The sequence below is a fragment of the Aspergillus nomiae genome (genome assembly GCF_001204775.2).
Source record: "Aspergillus nomiae NRRL 13137 chromosome Unknown contig00026, whole genome shotgun sequence".
Classification (NCBI taxonomy): domain Eukaryota; kingdom Fungi; phylum Ascomycota; class Eurotiomycetes; order Eurotiales; family Aspergillaceae; genus Aspergillus; species Aspergillus nomiae.
Window position 1 is genome coordinate 59146 of NW_015378081.1, and position 22722 is coordinate 81867.

The 22722-nt window shown below is 49.1% G+C and overlaps 10 protein-coding genes across 10 annotated transcripts; 6 read left to right on the plus strand and 4 right to left on the minus strand.

The window, feature by feature from the left end:
- Positions 1 to 629: 629 nt before the first annotated feature.
- Positions 630 to 2107, minus strand: ANOM_002304 (histidine acid phosphatase; the record flags this gene model as incomplete). The annotated part of the gene is made up of 3 exons (XM_015547561.1): positions 630 to 783; positions 841 to 1736; positions 1787 to 2107. 3 exons carry the CDS (start codon positions 2105 to 2107, stop codon positions 630 to 632), a joined length of 1371 nt encoding a protein of 456 aa, XP_015410635.1.
- A 1576-nt stretch (positions 2108 to 3683) lies between these two features.
- ANOM_002305 (uncharacterized protein) lies at positions 3684 to 5144 on the plus strand (the record flags this gene model as incomplete). The annotated part of the gene is made up of 2 exons (XM_015547562.1): positions 3684 to 4757; positions 4812 to 5144. 2 exons carry the CDS (start codon positions 3684 to 3686, stop codon positions 5142 to 5144), a joined length of 1407 nt encoding a protein of 468 aa, XP_015410636.1.
- A 1470-nt stretch (positions 5145 to 6614) lies between these two features.
- Positions 6615 to 7319, plus strand: ANOM_002306 (protein kinase domain-containing protein; the record flags this gene model as incomplete). Its single annotated transcript, XM_015547563.1, has 1 exon — positions 6615 to 7319. The coding sequence occupies one exon, from the start codon at positions 6615 to 6617 to the stop codon at positions 7317 to 7319; it is 705 nt and encodes a 234-aa protein (XP_015410633.1).
- An 802-nt stretch (positions 7320 to 8121) lies between these two features.
- Positions 8122 to 9811, plus strand: ANOM_002307 (glycosyltransferase family 2 protein; the record flags this gene model as incomplete). Its single annotated transcript, XM_015547564.1, has 2 exons — positions 8122 to 9229; positions 9285 to 9811. The coding sequence occupies 2 exons, from the start codon at positions 8122 to 8124 to the stop codon at positions 9809 to 9811; spliced, it is 1635 nt and encodes a 544-aa protein (XP_015410634.1).
- A 537-nt stretch (positions 9812 to 10348) lies between these two features.
- On the minus strand, positions 10349 to 11337 carry ANOM_002308 (uncharacterized protein; the record flags this gene model as incomplete). The annotated part of the gene is made up of 4 exons (XM_015547565.1): positions 10349 to 10782; positions 10835 to 11056; positions 11109 to 11132; positions 11196 to 11337. 4 exons carry the CDS (start codon positions 11335 to 11337, stop codon positions 10349 to 10351), a joined length of 822 nt encoding a protein of 273 aa, XP_015410641.1.
- A 1248-nt stretch (positions 11338 to 12585) lies between these two features.
- Positions 12586 to 13116, plus strand: ANOM_002309 (uncharacterized protein; the record flags this gene model as incomplete). The annotated part of the gene is made up of 1 exon (XM_015547566.1): positions 12586 to 13116. One exon carries the CDS (start codon positions 12586 to 12588, stop codon positions 13114 to 13116), a length of 531 nt encoding a protein of 176 aa, XP_015410642.1.
- Positions 13117 to 13746: 630 nt separating this feature from the next.
- ANOM_002310 (uncharacterized protein) lies at positions 13747 to 15390 on the plus strand (the record flags this gene model as incomplete). The annotated part of the gene is made up of 1 exon (XM_015547567.1): positions 13747 to 15390. One exon carries the CDS (start codon positions 13747 to 13749, stop codon positions 15388 to 15390), a length of 1644 nt encoding a protein of 547 aa, XP_015410601.1.
- Positions 15391 to 15705: 315 nt separating this feature from the next.
- ANOM_002311 (M14 family metallopeptidase) lies at positions 15706 to 17384 on the minus strand (the record flags this gene model as incomplete). Its single annotated transcript, XM_015547568.1, has 2 exons — positions 15706 to 17099; positions 17156 to 17384. The coding sequence occupies 2 exons, from the start codon at positions 17382 to 17384 to the stop codon at positions 15706 to 15708; spliced, it is 1623 nt and encodes a 540-aa protein (XP_015410600.1).
- Positions 17385 to 19274: 1890 nt separating this feature from the next.
- ANOM_002312 (uncharacterized protein) lies at positions 19275 to 20624 on the minus strand (the record flags this gene model as incomplete). Its single annotated transcript, XM_015547569.1, has 2 exons — positions 19275 to 19680; positions 20554 to 20624. The coding sequence occupies 2 exons, from the start codon at positions 20622 to 20624 to the stop codon at positions 19275 to 19277; spliced, it is 477 nt and encodes a 158-aa protein (XP_015410603.1).
- A 1422-nt stretch (positions 20625 to 22046) lies between these two features.
- ANOM_002313 (CVNH domain-containing protein) lies at positions 22047 to 22451 on the plus strand (the record flags this gene model as incomplete). The annotated part of the gene is made up of 2 exons (XM_015547570.1): positions 22047 to 22188; positions 22255 to 22451. The coding sequence occupies 2 exons, from the start codon at positions 22047 to 22049 to the stop codon at positions 22449 to 22451; spliced, it is 339 nt and encodes a 112-aa protein (XP_015410602.1).
- Between the last annotated feature and the right edge of the window lie 271 nt (positions 22452 to 22722).

A 22722-nucleotide genomic window follows, 5' to 3' on the forward strand; every position in this document is an offset into this window, starting at 1 on the left:
ACTGCGACAAGCACAAGGATAGGTCTTGGAATGCAACGTGATCAGCTGATGGCTTAGGGCATATGACACCCAACCCCAACAGCAGATGACATCCGCACCTGATTCTAACATATACGTATAAATCGTCCCTACTATCTTCGAGCTAGAACGTAGATTGAATTAACCTCTTTGTGTCTCCGTTATCTGGAACCCACCGAGATCCTACCATCCACCATGAACTTAAAGTCTATCACCACGGTGCTCCTCACCGTCTCTGTCGCGAGCGCGGTGCATCATCAATACACCTGTACTATTTACCTTCTGATGGGGATGGAACGGATATGCTAACAAATGCAGCCCTACGAACGACATCAAAGGAGGGTCATAAAATCCCAGCCTTGAAGTCGGAGCAGAGTATTCTCGGGCTCGGGACCGATGAGAGCCGTACGTTACGTCTTTACTCATCTTAGCTGTGGAGATGAACTGAGCATTCTAGGCTGCTACACATGCTCCTCCCCTTGTTCACACGCGGTGTGTTGTCATGGACGGTTTCCTCAGTGCTGCACAGATGGGGTTTATTGCTACTGCTGTGATGACTGATTGATGCACTCGGTTGCACATGGTATAATATTATACAAGAATAATCATCATTAGTTGCACATCGAGATAATATCATCGGGGATGAACGGCTTCAGGATGTTGATCAACGCAGCCAACGGGATCCAGTCCAGGGTACCATGGATGGTCTCAATCGCAGATCCACTGTACAGAACTCTACCGTAGAATTCCGACTCGGAGGTTTCCCTGTTGTCTGATTAGCTAAGGTCGATCACAAGAAACGAACAGGAGGAATCAGCGTACCAAATCTCAATAGCAATGTTCGATGCCATTCCCGGCCAGCGAAGTGATCTGATCCCCAACGCACCAAGGATTGGTCCGATATCGCCATCGTGCACGAAATTATGGCTGTACACTAAGTCGGACCTGGCCTGTTGTACGGCCTCCAGTTTCCGCACGATTTCTCCGATAAAGAGTCCCTCTACTAGTTGGATGTATCGCGTGGCGTTCGCGTTGGTCCGCCACCAGTAGTTCCATTCCCAGTCGCCAGCGCGGAAAACCTCATTTGCCTGGTCGGTTGTCACGCAGTCGGATTCATCCCCTACGCGGCAGGGAAGTTCGTAGCCGTTGCATAGACGGGCCTGGAAATTGTCGGCGAAGTGGTCAAAGGTCGAAGTCCAAGAACCAGTGGCGTTAAACATGGTAGATAAGCGCGTGCGTAGTGGCTCAGTGACGGATAGATGTTCGTTCCATTCCGCGGTGGATTGAATAGATGAGAGCAGCGTGTCCCGAGCGGAACAGGGAAAGCCGCGGTCGACAGTGTCAATACTGGAGGCCTGCTGGTGGAGCGGGATTGGCCCGGAGTGCTCGGGGAAGATTCCACGGAGGACACCGCCCGCTGAGCCCTGGGTTAGGGCGGAGGAGCTAGAGCGGAACCAGACCTTCCCCTCGGGCGAGTCGGGAATCAGGCCGAGCTGGTCGCCATACACGGCGCGGAGATCGCGACCGTGTTGGTAACCGTCTAGAAGGCCGCCGATCGTAAGCTGCGGATACTGGCAGGATCCATTGACGTAGCTATTCAAGAATGGGTTGGACGGGTCGGAGTAGGCTTGACCATAGACGGTCGCCGGAAGGGTCCCCTGAGAAGCTGGTGCTGCGTAGAGGTGGGGATGAATGTTGTCGCAGTTGTATTCTTGGTTCTGTGACAATCAGCAAAAGTTGGAGAATGCTACCGTAAACCACGACATACCTCACCACCTGGAAGAATGTTATAGGGAGTGCGACGCTGATGGCGCTGGAGATACTCAAGATAAACGAGGCGAGCGGTAACGGAGTGATTGGCAACGGGAGGTGGTAGTGAGTATGTATCCTCGGTGGGATGAGGCATACTGCAGTAGTTGTATACATCACCTAAGGGGCTGGTTTGGTCGGCCGGCGCGTTGTAGATGCCGCCGTATGTGCCAAGGGAGGCATTGGTGATGAAGGTGGTGTGGTTGAGGGGCGGATAGAAGGTATCTCGAGACGCGAAAGAGGGCGTCCCGGAGAGGAGGGTTAAAAGGAGTGCAATCATTTCTAGAAGACCTTCGTACACTGATAGCATCTTGTTGCCATTGTGCGCGTGGCTTTATTTATAAATTATGAGTTGAAGTTGGACTGTGATACGTCCACCACTCACGTGCGGCCATCTCCCACGTGGTGCAGCCCTCGGAATTTGCCGAAACAATCAACCGATTTGACGCTACAATTCAACGTCAATATAAACAGTTGGTATAACAGTGCTAGAGCACGTGTGTACTCTCAAAGCTTCTTGTGGTTCAGCAGCATGGTCCATGGTTTCTTCCTGTGGGGCTACTCGGCACTCTAGGCGCACCTCCTACCCGGGGCATCATTCTGCATGTCCAGCTTGACCTAGCCCAGTGGACCAAGAGTTTGATACCAGACAGCGCTGCAATGGCAATGATCACGACTCATGTCTAACGTATTCGCAAATGCAGCGAGGCAAAAGGTGTAGATTCTTTGTGTGTATGTGACCAGGCTAGAAAAGTTGTTCTTAATGTGTACGCTAGACGATAAAGAGGAAAGAAAAACAAAAGTCCATGATATTTCTGATTAAAATGTGGACAATTACGGAGTACTTCTGTCCATATTCTGTTCGGCGGTGTCTATCTTGTCTGATATAATATTCGACGCGACACCAGGATCGCCCAGGTACGTAATAAAGAGCAGCAGACGCTCTTGGCAAACACGGCACAACACGCCTCAGGCAACAGTGTTAATTCCTGGCAAGTGGTCCAGTGACCGTCTGCCGCTAGGGCTCTTGGCAGCAGGTGAGGTGATGGACCCTGAACTTCATTTGCTTAATGGCCCATCAAGAGGTTCCGCAGTGGACCTCCAGCTGGCCTATAACAGGGGCTTGGGGCTGATTCACTGGTTCTCTCTGACATGATGATTGACTTTGGTTCCAATAGCAACTGTCATATTGCCAGGGTTTTTCCGCCAAAGAACGATATGACAGGGTGAGCCCCTTCTTACCATGCGAAGAGCACTGAAATGCTGCAACAGTGACAGACTTCTTAATATTCACTGTAACGGAATGATCACAATCCATCTACTCTTTTCCATCGTTCTGATATTGCTAAAAAGGGTCCACCATGACACAATGGATCGCCACCAGTCACTTTTCCCTACGTAAATCAATGGGCCCAACCCCCCCACGGTTACCATGAAATTGAATTTTCAGGCCCAGGAACTAACTCTTCATGTTGGCTTAATCCATTTAGATAAGTGGGATGGAGCAGTAGATTCTTCGCCCGCTATCGTCCGTTAGCCGGGTCTGGAGATTTGACTTTTAAACCTAAGTTAACCCACCTTTATCAATTTCTCCGCCACCTATCCTGTTCTTTTGGTTCCTGACACTTTCTCCGGTCGTCTTTTCTATTGTACCATGGTCGCGGTGGATAATTCTTCTATATTGTAAATTCTTTCCCATGTGACCAAACGTGCAACAGCACATTAAGTGACGTTTTGCCTCTTTATTTGATTGATTCATACTAAGTGGATGGAGCTAGGCCGATCACTTTTGGTCTTATCTTGAACTTTGTTATATTGGGGTTAATATATAATCCCTCGACATTCCACCATAGCTGATGGCGCGGAAGACTTTGTCCCGCAAAACCACGAATCTACTGATATTCATCCTGCTGGTGGCGATCGTGGCCTCAGTGCTCAAGATCAGTCTGCCTGATACTTCCCTACACCCAACAAGCCTTTACCACCATGCCACCGGCCAGGATAAAGGCGAAGCAGACTACTGGGAATGGGAAACCACCACGCGTTTCGCTCCTCCTAAACATCAGTTCACCGCCAGTTCCAGCGCTGATGATGACCATCTTTGTGACTCCTTCCCCACCTATGTGCTGTCACGTATCCAGGTCGTGCTGAAGATCGGGGCGTCCGAGCCGGCCGATCGTGTGGACGCTCAGATCTCGACCGTCACCCGCTGTATTCCGAACCTCCTCATCGTCTCCGATCGCGAAGGCGAGCTCAATGGCCATCGCGTGCACGACATCCTCGCGACACTTCCCGAATCGTTCCGCTTCAATGTGACGGACCTTGAGCCCTATGAGGCCTTGAGGCGGGGAGATGAGCAGGCGGTGGGAAGCGACGAAGGCTGGCATCTGGATCGCTTCAAGTTCTTGCCCATGGTCGAACGCGCCCATGAGATGAACCCGACTGCGCAGTGGTATGTTTTCCTGGAGTCCGATACCTACTACGTCTGGGACAATCTCTTCCGCCTCCTCGATCAGTACGACCCGTCGGAGCCCTTGTATTTCGGGTCGCCATCACCCGGACGGGAGATCGCCCAAGGAAAGCCCATGTATTTTGCGTACGGTGGCGCAGGGTTTGTTCTTTCCGGGGGCGCGATGAACAAGGCGGTGCACAGGCGTCACGGTTCTATGGGTGAATACATCGAACCATCTTTGAGTCTGCAGTTTGAGGATATAGTGAAGGGCGACTGCTGTGGGGACTCCGTGCTGGGCTGGGCGCTGTACCAGAAGGGCGTCAAACTGTCGGGGTTGTGGCCTATGTTTAACCCACATCCGCTTCATAGCATCCCATTCGACCATGCGTATTGGTGCCAGCCGGTCATCAGCATGCACAAGACTTTGTTGTCAGACATGAAGGGACTGATCGACTGGGAAAACCAACGTGATCGCAAGGTTTGTCCAATAGCAACCATTTTCCCGTCAATTACAACTAACTGCGACTGTTAGAAACCTTTACTATACGCGGATCTGTTTGAATACACGCGCATGGGGACCTTCGAAAGCAAAGCCGACTGGGATAACGGGGACTGGGGTGGTTTCAGAGAGCCCAATGAGTCGCCGGCACACGTCTCGATGGAAGCCTGCCGGACTGCGTGCCATGAGCATCTAGAGTGCCTGTCGTATACCTACGATCATTCCGGCCATTGTATCTTTGTGCGGACAATGCGACTGGGCCATAGTAAGCCGCCTACGCAGGAAGTGCGGCTCTCTGCCGGGTGGGACGTGGAGAAAATGCGAACTTGGCGGGATTCGCATCGATGCGAGAAGCTATGTGGGTGAAGCCAAGCATTACACGGATATTCTAGGGCGTTGTGTATGATGACTTCTTGTTAGGCGTCTGGATATCCTGGGTTTATGTGCATTTTACGATATTGTCATTCAATACCTAGCGGTTACGATGTAGAGATAAATAGTTGTCCTTTTCGTAGATTAGCAGCTCATATTACATACGCATACCTTTTCGTTAATTCGTAGAGCCATATGAGGAGCAGAATAGCATATCCTCACCCTTGCTCCATGACAAACCCATAATATCTCCTACTTTGTCTAAATAGTCCAAGTCCTCCCTGAATGATCATATTAACGTCGGTCTTACGTCTCATCGAGAAACCGATCGTGGACCCTTGGACAGATATGGTACGTCTTGGGCAGTAAGCGCCGATAAGCCTTGCATAAGACACAAAACCCGAACTCGCCCCGACTCCAAACCAACTCGGTGTACTATAGACTCTACGCAGCAAGCTGCAGAAAAAAAATCATCTATATGATTGTAGTTAAGTATCGTGCCATAGCAAACGCTTCAGCTTAACTTCACAGTTTCCAGTCCAGGCCAGGTCTAGTTACAGATGACTAATCTAGGGGGCTAGTTGACTAAACTACAGACGTGAACTCTAGGATAGTCTACGTTTTCATGTTTCTAGGGCGCCTCCACCAATGTCTTTGAACGATTACGCCGATATACCATGGCCCGCTGCCTGGAAAGAATCACGAACTCTGTGTTGTTTTGTGTACCGCTCCCCTCACGTAGACCTTCAATTGCAATATTCCAATCCCTTTCCTTCCCTCAACAACTCATGCCAGGGGCGCGGCTGGACTCCACGATGGCCGAGAACCATCGCATCGAGTACAACTGGATCAAGGGTGTAGAGACACTGGAAGATTATCAGCCTGGGGGCGACCATCCCATCATGGTCGGGGACGTGTTAAATGACAGATACCACATTGCAGACAAACTTGGCTTTGGGGGCTATTCGACGGTTTGACTTGCTTTAGATACTCATCTAAAGCGATACGTTGCAGTCAAGGTCAATATAGCAAACTCGCTTCCACGTGAGGCAAAAGTCCTCAAAACTCTGTCTGCTCCTCTTCCGTCATCCTCACCTGTACACCCGGGGCGTGGTTCAGTACCTTGTTTCCTGGACGAATTCAAAGTGCAGGGTCCAAATGGAAAACATACGTGCTACACGGTGAACCCTGCTCAATGCAACCTCAGAGAGATTTCCTTTAGCCGTCTTTTCTCCCTCGACGTTGCTCGGGCACTATCATATGGACTCACGCAGGCCGTGGCTTATACACATTCTCAAGGTTATGTTCACGGAGGTTCGTTATGCGATTACGGTATCCACTCCGGTCTGATATCAGTAAACTGACACTTAAAACTTGTGGATTTAGATATTCATCTAGGCAACATTTTGGTCAAACTCCCGTCTAGCTTCGATAACTTATCCATCGAGCAATTATATGAAAAGCATGGCAAGCCTGAGACAGTCCCTATCACCCGATGACGGGGAGCCACTACCCCCTAATGTCCCAGCTAAGTCGGTGGTGCCGCTGTTCCTAGGGAAATATGCGGAAGAGTTCTCGTTATCTGACGCGCACCCGCTTCTGAGTGACTTGGGTGAGGCGTTTTCACCCGCTGCAGAATTTCGTCTTGGGCAAGACTGCCATACGCCACCCTCGTTTCGAGCTCCAGAAGCCAAATTCGAACCGCACACCCCCCTGGCATATCCCTCCGATATCTGGAGTCTGGCTCCGGCAATCTGGGAGATCGTGGGAATGAAAGCGATTTTTAGCACCGATTTCGTGCATGAGGATGAGATAGTATCTCAGTCCATTGATGTACTTGGACCTATGCCTTCGGGGTGGTGGCGGCAGTGGGAAGGACAATCCCGATTCTTCAATGAGGAGGGGTCTCCAACGGAATCTTATAGAGAAAATAGATGGCCTCCGCTTCAGGACTCATTTGAGGTCGGTGTGCAGAAGTGGAGACGGAAAGTGGGTGACGAGTTTGAAGAAAACGAAAAAGCTGCATTCCTGGATTTGATGCGCCAAATGCTGTCGTTCGGGCCGAAAGAGCGGCTGACTGCTGAAGAGGTGCTAAAATTGGAGTGGATGGTCAAATGGGCATTACCTGATTATGAGCGGAGCTTAAACTATTCTTTGGGAAATGCTTAACGCAGAAGATCCATGTGCAGTTCTATACCTAAACACGAGTTAAAGACAGCACGTGAGACCCAACATAACCCTGATTTCGGCGATACGCATGCTGGCATTCAGCTGAAAAGTGGAGTAACAGTATCTAAAGTTGGCGGTAATAGTATCTCAAGATAATAGTCCCACGTACTATCCCTTCCGAGATACGAACTAACGCCCCGCCACTAAACCTTGATATGCATACGGACGAGATCTTCAATGGTTACGGCTATGTGAGATTGTGGATATCCAGTGAGCTGTCCTTGCCGTTGTCCACAAAGGGGTATTTCAAGCATTCCAATGTGATATGTCCCCATTCTCAATGGCTGAGGACCCCACCCCAAATATCGATTTATATTTTGCGCTGAGGCCTCCAGCTCACGAATTCCATGTTCACACTCTTGTTTTCTCCCATGCTGTGATCGGGTTTGCGACTGTTTCTGCTGAGTCTGACCAACCCACCACAACATCTCGCTGTTCAAGTCCTAGTTTTCTCTGATTATGAATTTCGGATTGGACAAGATATTTATGTATAATCCGTGGCCATGGAGACAGCCTTCACACCCTTCGCCCAGAAACATGCTGGTCGCGTTCGTCTAGCAGGATTGTTATTTCTCACAGTCTATATTGCCACACGCTTGTCATGTTTGGTATTTGCAGCTCAGACAAATTGCTGGATGTGGATGATCTTCATATTTGAATTCCTTTATTCATGTATGCCTCTTGTTCTATTGGAAATATCAACAGGGGTGCCGTGACTGTCTAACGAAACTGTAAATTTGTCATGACTATAGATCAATCTCTGGGCATAGAGCTCCCTCGAAATCCTGGCAAAACTACAAAGCGACTTCATTTGGCAATGGAACCTGCGTTGCCGTCAGTAGACATTTTGCTGCCGTGCTGTGGGGAACCATTAGATATGCTTCTTGATACTATACGCGCTATTTGTGTCATCGACTACCCCCAGTCCTCATTTCGGGTTCTCGTTCTGGACGATGGGAATTCAATCCAGTTGCGAGAGTGGGTGGAGAAGCTATGCAATACTTGGCCAAATCTCCTCTACTATAGTAGAGGAATTAAGCCGAACCAAAAAGTCTTCGCCAAAGCAGGAAACCTAAACTACGCCCTCTTTGACATCCATGGGAAGATGAAACAGCCACCCGAATTCATTGTTGGATTCGATTCAGATTTTTTTCCTGCACCGAACTTCCTGCGCGCCACGCTTCCCCATTTATTGAAAGATGATACTGTTGGACTCGTGAGTGCACAACAAGACTTTTATAACCTGCCCCTCGGAGATCCGCTTGGCCAAGATCTAGCGTTTTGCCGGGAAATTATCTTCCCTGGAAGAAACGAACTGGGGTCAAGTATAGCAACCGGTTCTGGGTTTGTTATGCGCCGCGAATTGGCGGTCCAAGTGGGGGGCTTTCCTACAATCAACGAAATCGAGGATGTTACTCTATCAGTAATACTACCAGCACATGGAAAACGCATCCTAGCCTTGGAAGAGATGCTTCAGCTCGGACGCGTGCCGACCTCCTTGGAAGGCCACGTCCGGCAGAGGCGACGGTGGGTGACTGGCTGTACCCAAATGATCGCCACTCCTTGGGCGGCATGTAAGGAGTCTATTCCGCCTGCCTCGAGGTCCCTTCTGACATGGATTGGCCTTGCGTGCCTTTGGGGGCCTCTTAGCCACAGTGTCGGGTGTGCCATGATCATTCCTGCTTTGATATCAGGGAAACCTCTAGTGCCAAGCATGTTCCTAAGACTTCAAATTGCAATATCTCTGGTCACCTTTGGGTTTGTGTGGTTATACGAATGGCTCAAAGCGGCAGCAACGGGATTCCGACTACCAACGTTCGCCCACTTACACGATTTTTGGATGTGTGCTGGTAAGTCTGGTTCATATGACAGTATTTTGATGTGAATGTCTGATCGGTTCGAAAGATCAACTATGCGCCGTTATTCGATTTCATCTCTTCGGGTCACAGGGCGGAAGGTGTCTAGTGACTGGAAACTCCCAGAACAATTGGAACAACGCCAACAACATGTCTACGCGACTTGCACGGCTGAAGTGTGACTTATGGGATTGTGGAGTCGGCTTTAGTCTACTTTTCACGCTCGGAACCCTGGCTGGAGTAATGTATTCCGCCATAGCCTCGGTCGAGAGCAACTCCCGCTGGCAGATTCACGCAATGACTACCCTTCTCTTCCCTCCTGTTACCCTCATATGCTACATCACACTGTCCTGCCACATGGCTACACTTCGGTGCGTGGTTTGGCCGCCTCACTATCCCCCTCGCGATGTTACGCTAGACACTCATCCAAGTGATGTCCGTGCAGTATTTCCTTGCGAGGAAGTCCGACAATACAATGCCCGTCAAAGGCTTGCACCTCTTGGGTATCGTGGACATTTATTGCTTATCCCGGCTTATGTCACCGTTATGGCCATGATGTATTTTCTGTATCTTTGAGATCGGGTGAGGGAGGTGCTGCAATAACGACCATCGCCTCGACGTCGCAAAAGGCATGAAGTGACTTTCACGTCAAACAGGTTTTATAACCTATCGTCGAGTCGACAAACTAGGCCACTTCACTATTATGCCTCTTTGAGTTTTTAGCTTTGATATAGATGATAAGGAATCCTTGGATAATGGCTTGTTCTCTTCGCGTTCCAATGATGATGATGGTGATGATGATGATGATGAAAATTTCAGGTTACTGGCTGCATGGATAGACTCACGGGGCTCCGGCCTATGAAATGTGTCTGGGTAGGGAACGACCCCGAGGGTCTATGTGCACCGTGTGTTAGGCCACAGAGCCGAGACGAGAGGTAGTTTAGTGCGGTTCCGGAGGTCAGTTAAAATACTAAAAAACGATGTTTGATGCCTACCCTAAACTCTGTTTCTATATATGTACGTCCGTCGGCACGTCTGATATACTAGTACAGACCCTCCTGCTTTCCATGATGTAGCTCTTGAACCACCTGACTATGAAAAACAATTCAATAGCTACTCATAATCCGCAACCTCTTCAACAATCTGATCTTCCTGCACCTCGAATGGGTCGTCACCGTAGCTCTCGTCGCCCTCGCCCTCATCACTCTCATTTTCCACGCCATCAATGTCCGCAACACCGATCGTGGCATTAGAAAAGGTAGCCTGATAGACCAAATCTCCCACCTGTGCTCCATCAGGAACAAAGATAACATCACCACTGGCAAGACGGTAGTAGCCACCCGTGTCAACCTCTTCCTCACGCTTCGCTGGTCCTTTCTTGGTGTATTCGTTCCCGTCGTTCTTGCAGTCTGGCTTCTTCTTGCAGTACTTGTATTTACTAAACCTTTTGAAGCCAATTCTGAACTGGCACGGCGCCTTGCCTTTGCACCCTTTGTTCTTGAACTCGCCATGAGAATAGTAGAAGTTCTGCAGGACGTGCCCTTGACCTGTACTGTGTTAACCACTATTTCGCAAAGACGAAGGTCGGGTTGAACGAACGGCTGTTGTAGTGGCTCTTGACGCATCGGTTCACCTGACCGCCCTTGTCTGCCTGCTTGACAGACTTGAACGGAAACTCGTCACACTGGTACCCTTTGCCATAGGGTGCCTTGCTGCATCGGTTGCCGGACCCACAGCCTGCTAGACGGCTACGTTTACCCTCGGTCGATTTATTCGGGTGATCCCAGGTAAGCGTAGTGCCGAGTTTCTTGCATTTTGCGCCTGGCCATAGAAGGTTATGTTTTGTTCCCTATATATGAAAGGGGAAGCATACCGTAGCACATATTCAAGCATGTATCTGCGTACAGTTAGACTCTCAGTTCCTGCTCCTCGGAGATTGGTAGAGGATTGGGTGACATACCGCCGACTTGTCCATCAGAGCAATCAAAAGTCAGAATCTTCGCGGTGGCAGCAGCCACCTGTGCGTCTGGAGCTTGAGTGTCGGGGGCTGGTGAGCCGAGTGAAAGGGCACAAAGACCAAGCCAGAGCAGGGAGGGCTTCATGATGTCGGCTTTGCGATTGCGATGAATTCTTCTTTGCGAATATGAAATTTGCAAACCTTGTACTGCTTCTTGATCTCGTTGCTGCTGGCAGTCGGGGCCCTATTTATGTCTTTCCTGTTCTTCTACAACTTTTCTATCTCAGCTCAGACACCCTTGGAGAACAACCCGTTCTCACTCAGCCCAACCTACACGCGGCTGTGTATAGACCTGATCACAGATTCACAGAGTGACGGTCCTGCATGTGCGCTAACTTGAAGATTCGAAATGGTGTAACATTCATGCTGCAGGGCGCCTTGAGCTATTGATGACTACATTGCATGTTGGGACGAAGACGCTGATCATCTGCATCTATCATTGTATTGAATAGGGGCTCCTTTGTGCTCTTGGCTACATATTTATGGGTCCACGGTTTCATTGTTCCTTCCATGACTGCCCTTTCATGGCTTACAGTGTTATGTTGGCTGAGTCAGATGCCGGAATTTTCGGCGAGGTCGTTCATCAGGGGGTGTCTGGACGCGCAGATTGTTGGAAGATCAACTGAGGCATATATTTGTCTCTATTAAGCAGGAGTAATACGCGCGTCAGGGACCCCAAACACAACAGCGTGTGAGGCTCCAAACTGGCTCGGCGATGAGAAGAGGGTTACATTGAGAGGCACGACAATTGCCCTATTGGGCTAGTCGGCCATGATAAGCGACAGGCAATCGAAGCCGAGAGGAAAGAAAAAGCAAAACGCAGCAAAAAGGAGGTGGAGAGGGTAAGCAATACGCCCTGGAAAGGACAGTAAGGCTGTGCCCTTGCAGGGGTTCGTGGTATAACCTCGGTACTAATGTCTATGCTTACGCATTAAGACGGAGCGCGGAAGAGAGCTGAGTGCATTTTGACAATGGCCAATCAGTACCCATGCATGATCATGGCGATTCAATTGGCTTTGAGGAGAAATAATGATCTCATCGCCAGCCTCACTGCCAAAACACAGACGAAGTCCAACAATTAGGGTTGAAGCGGTCGGAAAGCAGTGCTATTGGCCCCCATCGCTGCCGCCTGACCTGATCCCAACCTAAATCTGACCAACTAAATTCAGGTTACAGTCCATGCATTCATGCATCAATATTTTCTACGACGTCAGCTGTTGTAATTCTTCACTTCCACCTCCAAAGCATCGACCTCAATCTACAGCAGCCTGGAGTCGAAAACTGGCAAATAAACCCCTCACAAACATTCCAGCCAAAACAGCCAGCCAACAGCATGTCCCTAGATCTTTCACTCCCGCCCACTTGCCCCGCTCTCTGTGTTTACGGCGACTACAGCTGGGACCAGGCCTCCTTCGCCCTGTACACACTCGTTGACCTTTCACCAGAGGAGATAACCAAGCTCCTATCCACGCTAAACAAAGAATGGCTCGAAGACAGCCCTAATCCGATCGTTCGCTCTCCAAAAGCCCACAACCTAGCCGGCAAAACACTCAAGGACGTCGTCCAGGCTCATGTCGACCTAGACAAGGAAATCACTCCCATCTCCGGCGGCGAGGCAAAGGGGAACCTAGGATGGTATCCAACGGCGTTCATCGTGGTGACGACGCGAGACTGGGCCGATCGGGGATTGCTCGTGGTATACATGGATGATACGGATGATGACGATGGTAATAAGCCGGATCCCGAGGTTCGGGGAATGGATAAGTTTTTCTTTGAGATTGGGGATGCGCCGCTGTTGCTGGCAAGCTTTAGTTTCGGGGACTTGGCTTTTGTGGATGCTAAGGAGCAGTATGGGGTTGAGTAGGGTGTCTCTTTCGCGACTTTTGGTGGATGTGTTAGCTCTTCGACAGGAGTTGAATATGTATGTACTAGTCTTTGGTCTGCCCCCATGACCAACAATTTGATAATGAGGGAATATTTGCCATGCAATAAAAAAATATAATATAATATAATATAATCGGAAGCACCTCTTCAAGTCAAAGAAAACTCTGATATCGAATTCTCGTCTGGCCATGAACCGCTTTATTCTCTGTCCATGTATCTAGACCAAGGCGGCTGCGAAGAGGAAAAAATCTGAGACGAATTAGTATGCTCGGAGTTGTGACTTTGGGCCGTGTTGGGACATGATTGATTAGGGTACAGCTTGCGTATACCTTCGTTATAAAATCGGAAAGGTGCCTCCTCTATTCCTTTCCTTGACGAGCCTGTCTAATAATAGGCAGATATTATATGCAAATCAATACGGTGTTACTGTTCGTACGGTGTAAGTCGTACATATGGCAGCACATTGTCGATTCCATGATTGGGCTACCCTACCCGCATTGACCTCACCCCGCGTTTGCCAGACTTAATCGATCTTTTCACGTTACATATTAGTCTCTCATATTTTCCTGGGAATCAAGAAATCATCATACAGCAGTAATAACAGCTAACAATGAAGATTTGTGTCCTGCACTCCGCTTCAGAAGGTCGCGTCGAGGACACGGAAGGATTATGGTCCGATCCTGGCCTATATATCGCCGAGCACACGTTTGAGCATCGATTTATCAAAAAAGACACTGCAGAGGCTCAAATTGATGCCGCTGTCGCAGAAGGCTTCGACTTCTATATCAACTTCATGTGGGGTATGCTTGGCGACAACTTCGCTGGCATAGCTGCAATTAAATACCTAGAATCTCTGCATCTGCCATTTGCAGGCATCCGGAGTTTCGAGAGAGAGCGGACCAAGTACCAGTTTTATGTCGAAGCAAGACGCTTGGGTACCCCGGCGGTTCCGGGCAATACCAACTTCCCTTTATTTGTCAGACCGGCAATCGATTATGCAAGCCAGCTTGTCAACGAGCATTCTATCTGCCACACGGAAGAAGAACTGGAATTCACGATCCGTCGTCTGCATGGTAAAATGAGGGATTCCCGCGTACGAAGGGCAAGAGCACTGGGTGTAGACGATCCAGATCGCTATGTCCGAGAGTGTGAGGCTGCGGGAAGAAATAGCAGCGACCTTGTGGTCCAGGAATTTATCGATGGGGAAGAGTATGCAGTAGCCGTGCTTGCGATGGGCGACGTTCCTGTACCTCTGAGCCCCCAGGTTGTCAAACACACGAAAAGACTCCCTGGCAAGGAGCAATTTTTAACCTTCGATGTCAAGTTCGACTCTGGGACTACCTACGAACTTCTGGATGAAGAAAACTCCCCCGAGCTCTATCGGCATCTCCAGGATACGGCAGTGGAAGCATTCCGGACGTGCCAAATGCATACCACCAGGACGGGTTGCGATGTCGATCTGCGGGTTGGTTCAGACGGGACGGCGTATGTTATCGAGGTGGACCCTCTCCCTGTGTATTTCTTGCCCGTGGGATCACTATTTGAAGACAAAGACGTCGTCCGAGATCTACCGGGGGGCTACAGGGCTGCTGTGAATATCTTTATTACCAACTACTCCATTCATCACCCAGAAAAGCGCGCAGACAAGAGACAGCAATTGGCAGAGTTTCATGACCAGGAAGCTCCGTGGTACGATACTCTGCAATTAAACAGCTCCATTATATTGGAGATCGCAGGCACCATATCAGGCAGCGTTCTTGATCTTGGATGTGGAACTGGGGTTCTAGGTCACATCCTCCGTGGAAACCAGCAAGAAGCACATCGTATCTCCCGACTTATCGGAGTAGATGTTTCCAGCGGAATGTTGAACGTGTGTAGACAAGGTGGATGGTATGATGATGTCATTCTCGAGGACATGTTGCGGTTTCTGGCTCACTATAATACGCCAGTAGACCATGTCTTTTGCTTGTCTACGCTTCACTTCTTCTCTGCAGAAGAACTGGATTTCATCCTTGCACGATGTTTCCTGCTCGCCAAGCGGTCTATTATCCTAACAATTGATGAAAGCTTTGATAGTGTGCGTACTCACATGAAGCAAAACGTTTCAATATCTGGCTACTTTACCAACCATGTAAATAACACCAAATCTTTCGTGTTGCCACGCAGTTGGGACCTATCTTCCAAGACCCGATGCGATTCTAGCTCTACACGCTGTGCAACTACTTTCATCTTTACACGACGGAAAGCTCTGTAATAGAGGAAACGTCGCATTTCGAGGGCATCAGACCCCGCTCCGTTTAGGAAGGTCTATGCCAGGTATCGCATACCTGGACATGGTGAATTAATGGCGCGTATAATAGTCCTGAGCTGGTCTGAGGATTTCTACCTCCCACACATTTCATATTCCAAATAGCTAAAACGTAATTCAAGAGTTGCACGGAGTCTATTCGAGGTGCCCAGCAAAACACATAACAGTTCTGTCCGGCCGCTGCCTTTTGGCGGGTATGCGCCACTTCTTTCGCTCCTTACAGTCGCCACCATATATTCCCATCCAACGGAAGATATATATCTAAGACAGTATCCTAAAGATAGGGTACTGATCGGACTTCTCCACTGGCACAATATTGAACGACACATAGGAGTCAATGTTCTCCGGCTCCAGCGCCACCATCGCCAGAGCCGCATTCTTCTGTCGTGTGCTCACGCGAAAGCTACCCTCTGGCAGCCTTACCTCGCGCTCACTTGCCTCTGTCGTCGTCGTCACGCGAATCACGCCCTCGTAGTAGGAAGTGTCCACCTCGGCCGATGTAATATTTAGGACCTCCACGGTCCCCTCAAACGGCTTGTCCAATGTCTCTACTTCCAAACCAGCCACCTTGAGGCGCTCGGCGAGGTCAGCCCAGGCCACAGGTATAAGGTAGGCCTCAGGGCGGGAGCGAGTGAGGTTAGCGAGGGCAGGGGTCGTTGATGCGAAGCGGACGGGTGGGTGGACCACGCTACCATTCTTGACGTCGACCATAGTGAAGGGACGAATCTCAGTCTTGCTGTAGTCAGTGACGATGATGTCGTCATCCGACGCAATAAACTCTTTGATACCGCCCTCGATAGTCTTGAGAACCTTGTCGGCATTATCGGCCGCCGTCTGGACAATACTGCCCAGCATGGTCAGACCGGCGGCCGTGCGTCGCTGGAACTCCTGGTCGGCGATAGCAATGCCACGCATCTCAAGCAGGAAGACGACAGCCTGGGTGAGGCCCATCGCATTGCGACCAATCTTGCCATCAGTGCCCGCCTCGGCGAAGTCGGCGACGAAGTTGGGATCTGAAGAAGAAGAGCCAGTCACATATGGCTCGGCGCGAAGACCAGCGGCTTCCATATCTTTGCCAATATTCTTAGCGAAGAGCTTCTCGGAGAGGCTGCGGATACGCTCATTGATATTGAGGTTCTTAGCGGCCGAGTACAGACCATCGGACCCTGGGACGTACTGCCCCTCGCCATAACGAGTCGGGGCGCCGTACTCGTGCATATCGACTATCACATGGGGATTGAAGTTGTTCATGAGCTGTTTTATATCACGCGTCTGCTGGCGGGCAAGCTTGATATGGTCGCGGTTAGGGTCGTAGTTGGTCGCTAGCGTGCGCTGGAAGTAGTAAACGCCATCGGGGTTATACCTCGGCAGAATGACGAGCTCCAGCTTGTCGAGAATCGAGGCAGCCCACTCCTGGTCGTCGTCGAACTTGCCCAGGAGTGCAAGTGTGGTCTCGTCGCCTGCAGGCTCGTTGCCATGAACAGCGCCCTGGATCCACACGCGCACTTTAGAGACAGAGTCATCGCGGCGAAGGAAGCTGCTGCGACCGGAGGAGAGGTGGATGTAGGGGAAAGACCGACCCTCCTCTGAGGTGAAGTTAGCGGTGCGATAGGTCATGTAATCGTTGCGATCGGCCAGTTGCTCGAGAAATTCCTCTAACCATGTGTCAGTCTCAATGACCCAGTGTGCGCCCTCAATCTTATACACTCACCCATGTCGTCTTGAGAAGACGATCCTTGAGTGCCGTTAGAGAATCCAGGAAGTCGGACATCGGGTGTGACAAAAGCTGGTGACAGGAGCTTAATGTCGTCGACGTTCTCGAAAGCACCGGCAATTGTTTCAGTGTCCGGCACGAAAGGAACGTGGTTGTATCCATACATAACAGCGCTCACCATAGAGGCAAGGCCGAGAGAGAGACCCGTGGAGGCAATGGTTCTCATTTTGAAGTACAATTCTTTCTGCAGGCCCTATTCATGCGAGACAGGCAGTGACGTAGCCAAGGAGAGGGTGGACAAGACTGAAATGCCTCTAGGTACATCCGCCATCCTTTATATATCCCACCGCGTCCGTCGCGACCGTCGCAATGCAACCTCAGCGTCGGCAATCAACCTCTCTCCAACTCCACATCTTTCCTCCGCATCCCCTCATTTCATAATTTCCCCGCTGTCTTTCTAACTGCCGGCGTTGTGCCAAGAGCGGCGGTGGAAACTTGAGTTGCCGGTATGGCCAGTCATATTAATACAATCGCTTATCACCTCGCGGCCAAGCTCCGACCTCCCTAGTTACCGGCTAACTCCGCTGATAGCCATATAAACAAGAGATGGAATTCCCCTGTAATCCTATTCTTCTCCTATTGCGCATTGCCCTCTCTGTGCGTCCGCTCAATCATGGTCTTCCGCGCAGTGGAGATTAATGGTCACTTCCCGGCCGATCTATAAAAGGCGAAGACTTTTGCAGTGATTCTTCGACAGATGATGGGTCTTTCTATCGAATCTACTTAATTCCGTTAGTCGTCTAAAGATTTCCTTTGAAGACAGCGCGAAGACGAATAAGGACTATGAGTTTTAACCTGGTGGTGTGCGATAACTAATGAGACCATCTTCTAGACTCTGCTTGTTATACCCAGTATATTCACTCTCTACCGTCCATAGCAGAGCGGCTTCAGACTGGTCTCTGTCTAATCAACTGAGTTAGCTATCGGTAACGTATTCTTCCCTGTGTTTCATTTTATCAACAAACATGACAACTGACAAGAGGGAGCAGGCTCTCTGCAGCCTTGAAAATGGACCCAGAGTAGAACAATCGATGGTGGCCCGGTGATCAGTAAGGTAGTGAGGGCGATAATTGCGTCCAGTGACCACCCCATTCTTCGGATCGTGGAAGAAGCTTGTCTCGTCAATGCATTCAGATGTATGAAAATGAGAGAAACCGTTGTGAATCAGTGTGAATCGAGCAAGACATCTATCCTCTTATACTCATCGCTCACCAGGACGTGCAGTGAAAGACTAGACAGTACAGAAGAGGCTGTATACCTCACAGTGCCTTTGTCCAAGGTTCATTGGCCGTTCTTATGTTGGTTTCGGGGGATTGTGGAGCTCGTATTCTGGCCGCTGCCAATAGAAGAGACACACACGTCAGAAATCGGGGAGATGGTCTCGTCGCCAGCATGATTCCGGTTTCATACACCGGGCCCGATCGGATGCTTCTGATGCTTGTTATTGATTGATTGATTTTGGCTGTCTGTGGAGTAATTTGCTTTTTTTGGGCCGATATTGATCTACAGTAGAGCTAGTCTTTTGATATCAGTTGAAGTCGTAGTAGCTTATATATAGCGACCGCAGATAATCTCCAGATCCTTAACTCTTTATAGCATACAGAAATACAGATCATTAGCTAAATCGCGAGATATCTGAGCAGAATACTGGTAATCAAAAGTAAATACTAGAAATCTAACTATACTTTATTAGCCATAACTCTATGGGGTATAACTATGAGGTAGCATTTGGCTACTTTTACTCTTTTGTACTGTTATATTCGATATTTTGCACGGTATCCACATCATGCGATTTGCAATTCAGTCTTGGCAGGAGGGCTAAGGCTACAAAGCTCGCCATATACATTTCAAGCACTGAGTATCACTAGCAGCAAGAATTGGAACATCCGGACGCGTTTCAATAACCCGATGCCAGCCCCCAACCAGCAGTGGACTCGCAACATTTTCCGAAATGACAATCCGCCATATTGTCAAACAAACATGAAAGACATTCCCGAACCAACCCTAGTTATCAACCCAACGAACCCACAAACAGGGCCCATAGACAAACAGGTCCTCAGTTACACGCCCAGGCGTACTCATCTTTATAGTCGATGTAAAGACTCTTCGAGCTCTGGCCCATCTTCGCGACCAAGGGTGCACAGGCAAAGTTACTGATATAGATCGGTCCCGCATACTGGCTGAATGTACCGGAGTCCTTGTCGCAGTGCTTCCCATTCGTGTCGCACACGCCTATGTACATGTACTGTGCTTTGCCGACATTGTTGTCGAGGATGGCGCAGCCCTTATCCTTGCCGATATAGGTGTAAAGAGTGCCCAATCGTTGCTTGGGGTCGGTACCTTTTGGGAGGGGAACTGCTTTGTTCAGTTCGTATCCTGATCCGCAGACGGTGGCTGCTCGCGCTGCGAGATTGGCTTCGTGTGCTTCTCTGGTGTCTAGCCTTCGGCGAGGGCCAGGGAGGCTGTGGAAAGGAGGGTGATGGTGCTGAAGAACTTCATTTTGTTTGGGGGGAGTATGTAAATGTGACTAAGTTTGACGGTGATGTGTGGATACTTTGAAGGGTAAAAGTAAAGGGCGGGACTGGCGAGTTTATATTTCCCAAGGGCAGTTTCACAAGGCTGAGGCTCATGTGTCATGAATTCCTAAAATAGCGAGCATTCAAGCCATACGAAGTGATCTGCAATGCCTTGTGGGCGATTCTGTGGCAAACACGAGGATGGAATATGTCTATCTGGACTTCGCAGAATCTCAGGAGCCTGATTGGGTAATAATGTCCAGAAAATTGGGTACTTCACCGAGAAATATGTATTATTGGACGAAGCTTTCTCCCATGGGGAAGGGGTGGGCCAGTTTTGCTCCCCTTCATTTATTATACGAGAGAGACTCCTATTAGTGCATTGGCATATCATGAGGTAATCAATATATATTCAATATCAGGGGGCCAAAACGCTGAACACAAACTATTTCATCACCAGAGTGGGTGCGGTCTCTTGGCCGAAACATATGGAGAGACACAATCATATCGGCTACTACCTCGCATAAGTGGATTTGAAGAATTAGTGAACGGAGTTTCGGCGAAATATTCTAGGTGAACAAGTTATTGCCTGTACATTGTGAATGTGACCCAGGCCAAGGGTGCCTTGCAAATTGTGACGAAAGGGATTAGACTGAAAAGGATACGAGCGGTGCTTTCTCCACAAGCAGATATGATCGCCATACCGAGTGGAGAGCACCTTTATCACTATCACACGAAGATAATTTACCTGCCACTTATTGCACACGGCGTACAAATCCAATTGACGGTCTTTGGTTTGAATCCTGGAGTCCTACAAACATCATCCCAGTGTCTCTGGGAGGCTGATGGGGGCTTTCTATCTCCTGGATACTAATGGTATTGGATGTCATGATTAAAAGACTCCAGGACAGTTGTTATCGAATGAGTGAGAGGTAAAGCTGATTGAGAAATAAGGAGATGGCAGGAATTGAGTGGCTTTTAATAGACGTGGTAGCATTCCAAGCATGAACGTAGGAATGCGTCCCCGTTGCTTTTGCATATATGAATAGCTATCGGCTCGGCTCCGTACAGGGGTTAATACTACCCCATGCCTGCTGGCAAAAAGCATGCAGTCACTAACATGATAGAGCCTGCCAGTACCCCAATTCTAGCACTCTTAAAGTGGTTATCGGGTCGGGGCGGGTTTGGGTCGGGTTTCGGAGCCAACCCGAACCACTCTAGGCACTCTTAAAAGCTCTCGAATCATCTCTGGCAAGACATGAAGCACACATAATACAAAAGTGGTCCTGATATGGTCCATACAAGCCGAACGTTCTGTTTAGCCTCACTAAAGTACAATTATATAGGCGATCACCAGCTTCGTCTACCTAGGTGTTTGCTGCTATACTCATCTATTAATCACGTGACGCGATCTAACATAGCTCCTCCCTCCACTTGGATTCACACTTAGGTCGATGTACTCCTCTGACCGGAGAGACAGAAAATGAACTTTGCAAGATACAGATTCTGTTGGCGTGTCTGTAAAATGCATTCTAGATATGTTATGGCCTGGCAGGATTCAGTGGGTATGGATGAATTGTATATCGCTTTTCGCTTCCAGGTCTTCATAAGCTGACAGCTTGATGCTAGATATAGTTGAAGGGTTGATTTTATGACAGCTGGATGCTGGCCTTTCTTGATATTAGAATTTTGGTGGTCTGGACCATTGTTCCAGCACGCGACTGTTGGACGTTGGATCGACTTCTCTATCTGTTTGAGACTTCGGGAGCTGCCACCGGCACACTAAGTCTCTGCACCACCGACTCAAAAGGAAATAACATACTTTAAATAGTATCTTGATCAAGATCTATATTAACACTGGGAGAGGCTCCTGACATTCTAGATAAAGTCCTAATTTTGAAGACCAATAGTCTAGTGTCCGCTAATCTATGTTCTGATGCAGTTGGGACCTGACGTATGCTGTAAGGATGTCTATCCTCCCTTGGAGTGCGCAACCATGTGGGGAACTTGGGTCACTCTGAGAGAAATAATTCAAGGCAGTGATCTGCACTGGCTGTGTTTAGGCAGATCACATATGAAACCTTCTGAGTCCTGATTATCAGATACTATGCAGCTGATGGAGCTCAATAGTGGGGCAGCTGAATGGTGGGGCGTTGATGAAGTGGAAGCCAAGCAGCCAAGTCCTCTGTACAGTACTACCCCTCGTAGAATGGGCCCTGGGTATTTAAATCTCGTGGCCCTGTTGGAATTGCTTTCCTTCTTCTTTCATCTTATCCTCTCTCCTGATCTTAAATTTCAAACAGAAAACCACCATGTCTTTCCACGAATCTTGCATGGACATTCGTATCGAAGTCCGTGACGGTTATACTGTACTCCTTGCCGGAGCTGGAGTCGGTGACGATGAGTATGTTCCCGCCGAATTAAATCTTGATGAGGGAATCAGCAATAGCGATGGTAAGTTTCAGATCTTGAGAGGCTATGATGATCATCTCTAATCAAGCATTGTTCCGATGTATTTAGGTTACTTCAGTCGGGAAGGCGCCAATTTCACAGACAGCGCTGAAAACATTGCGCTGTCATTCCGGGACGATGGGGTTTGGTTAGAGGCAGATCTTCCAACTGCCGGTGGAGATGAGAGAGAGCGTCAGGGCATCAACTTGTCCGAACACATCGAGAACCAGGGTGGCCAACTTGTCTTTATTGTAAGTTGGATATAAATCCGAGGTCCTTTCGAGTCTGATTCTAATGTTGTTGTGCTAACCTGTGACCTTCCCTTGACAGTAATTGGAGGCATATACCAGTTATATTGTTAGATAGAGACTGCTGGACATCATCTTGATCAGTATTTTTATTTATAGTCTATAGTCTTATGCAAATGATACACCCCCAGGGTAACCACGGCTAAGCCGAATTTAGAAATTCTGTGTCAGCTCTTTTGGCTTTTCTTTTCCCTTTCTTTTCCATTAAACTCGGTGAGGCCGAGAGCGA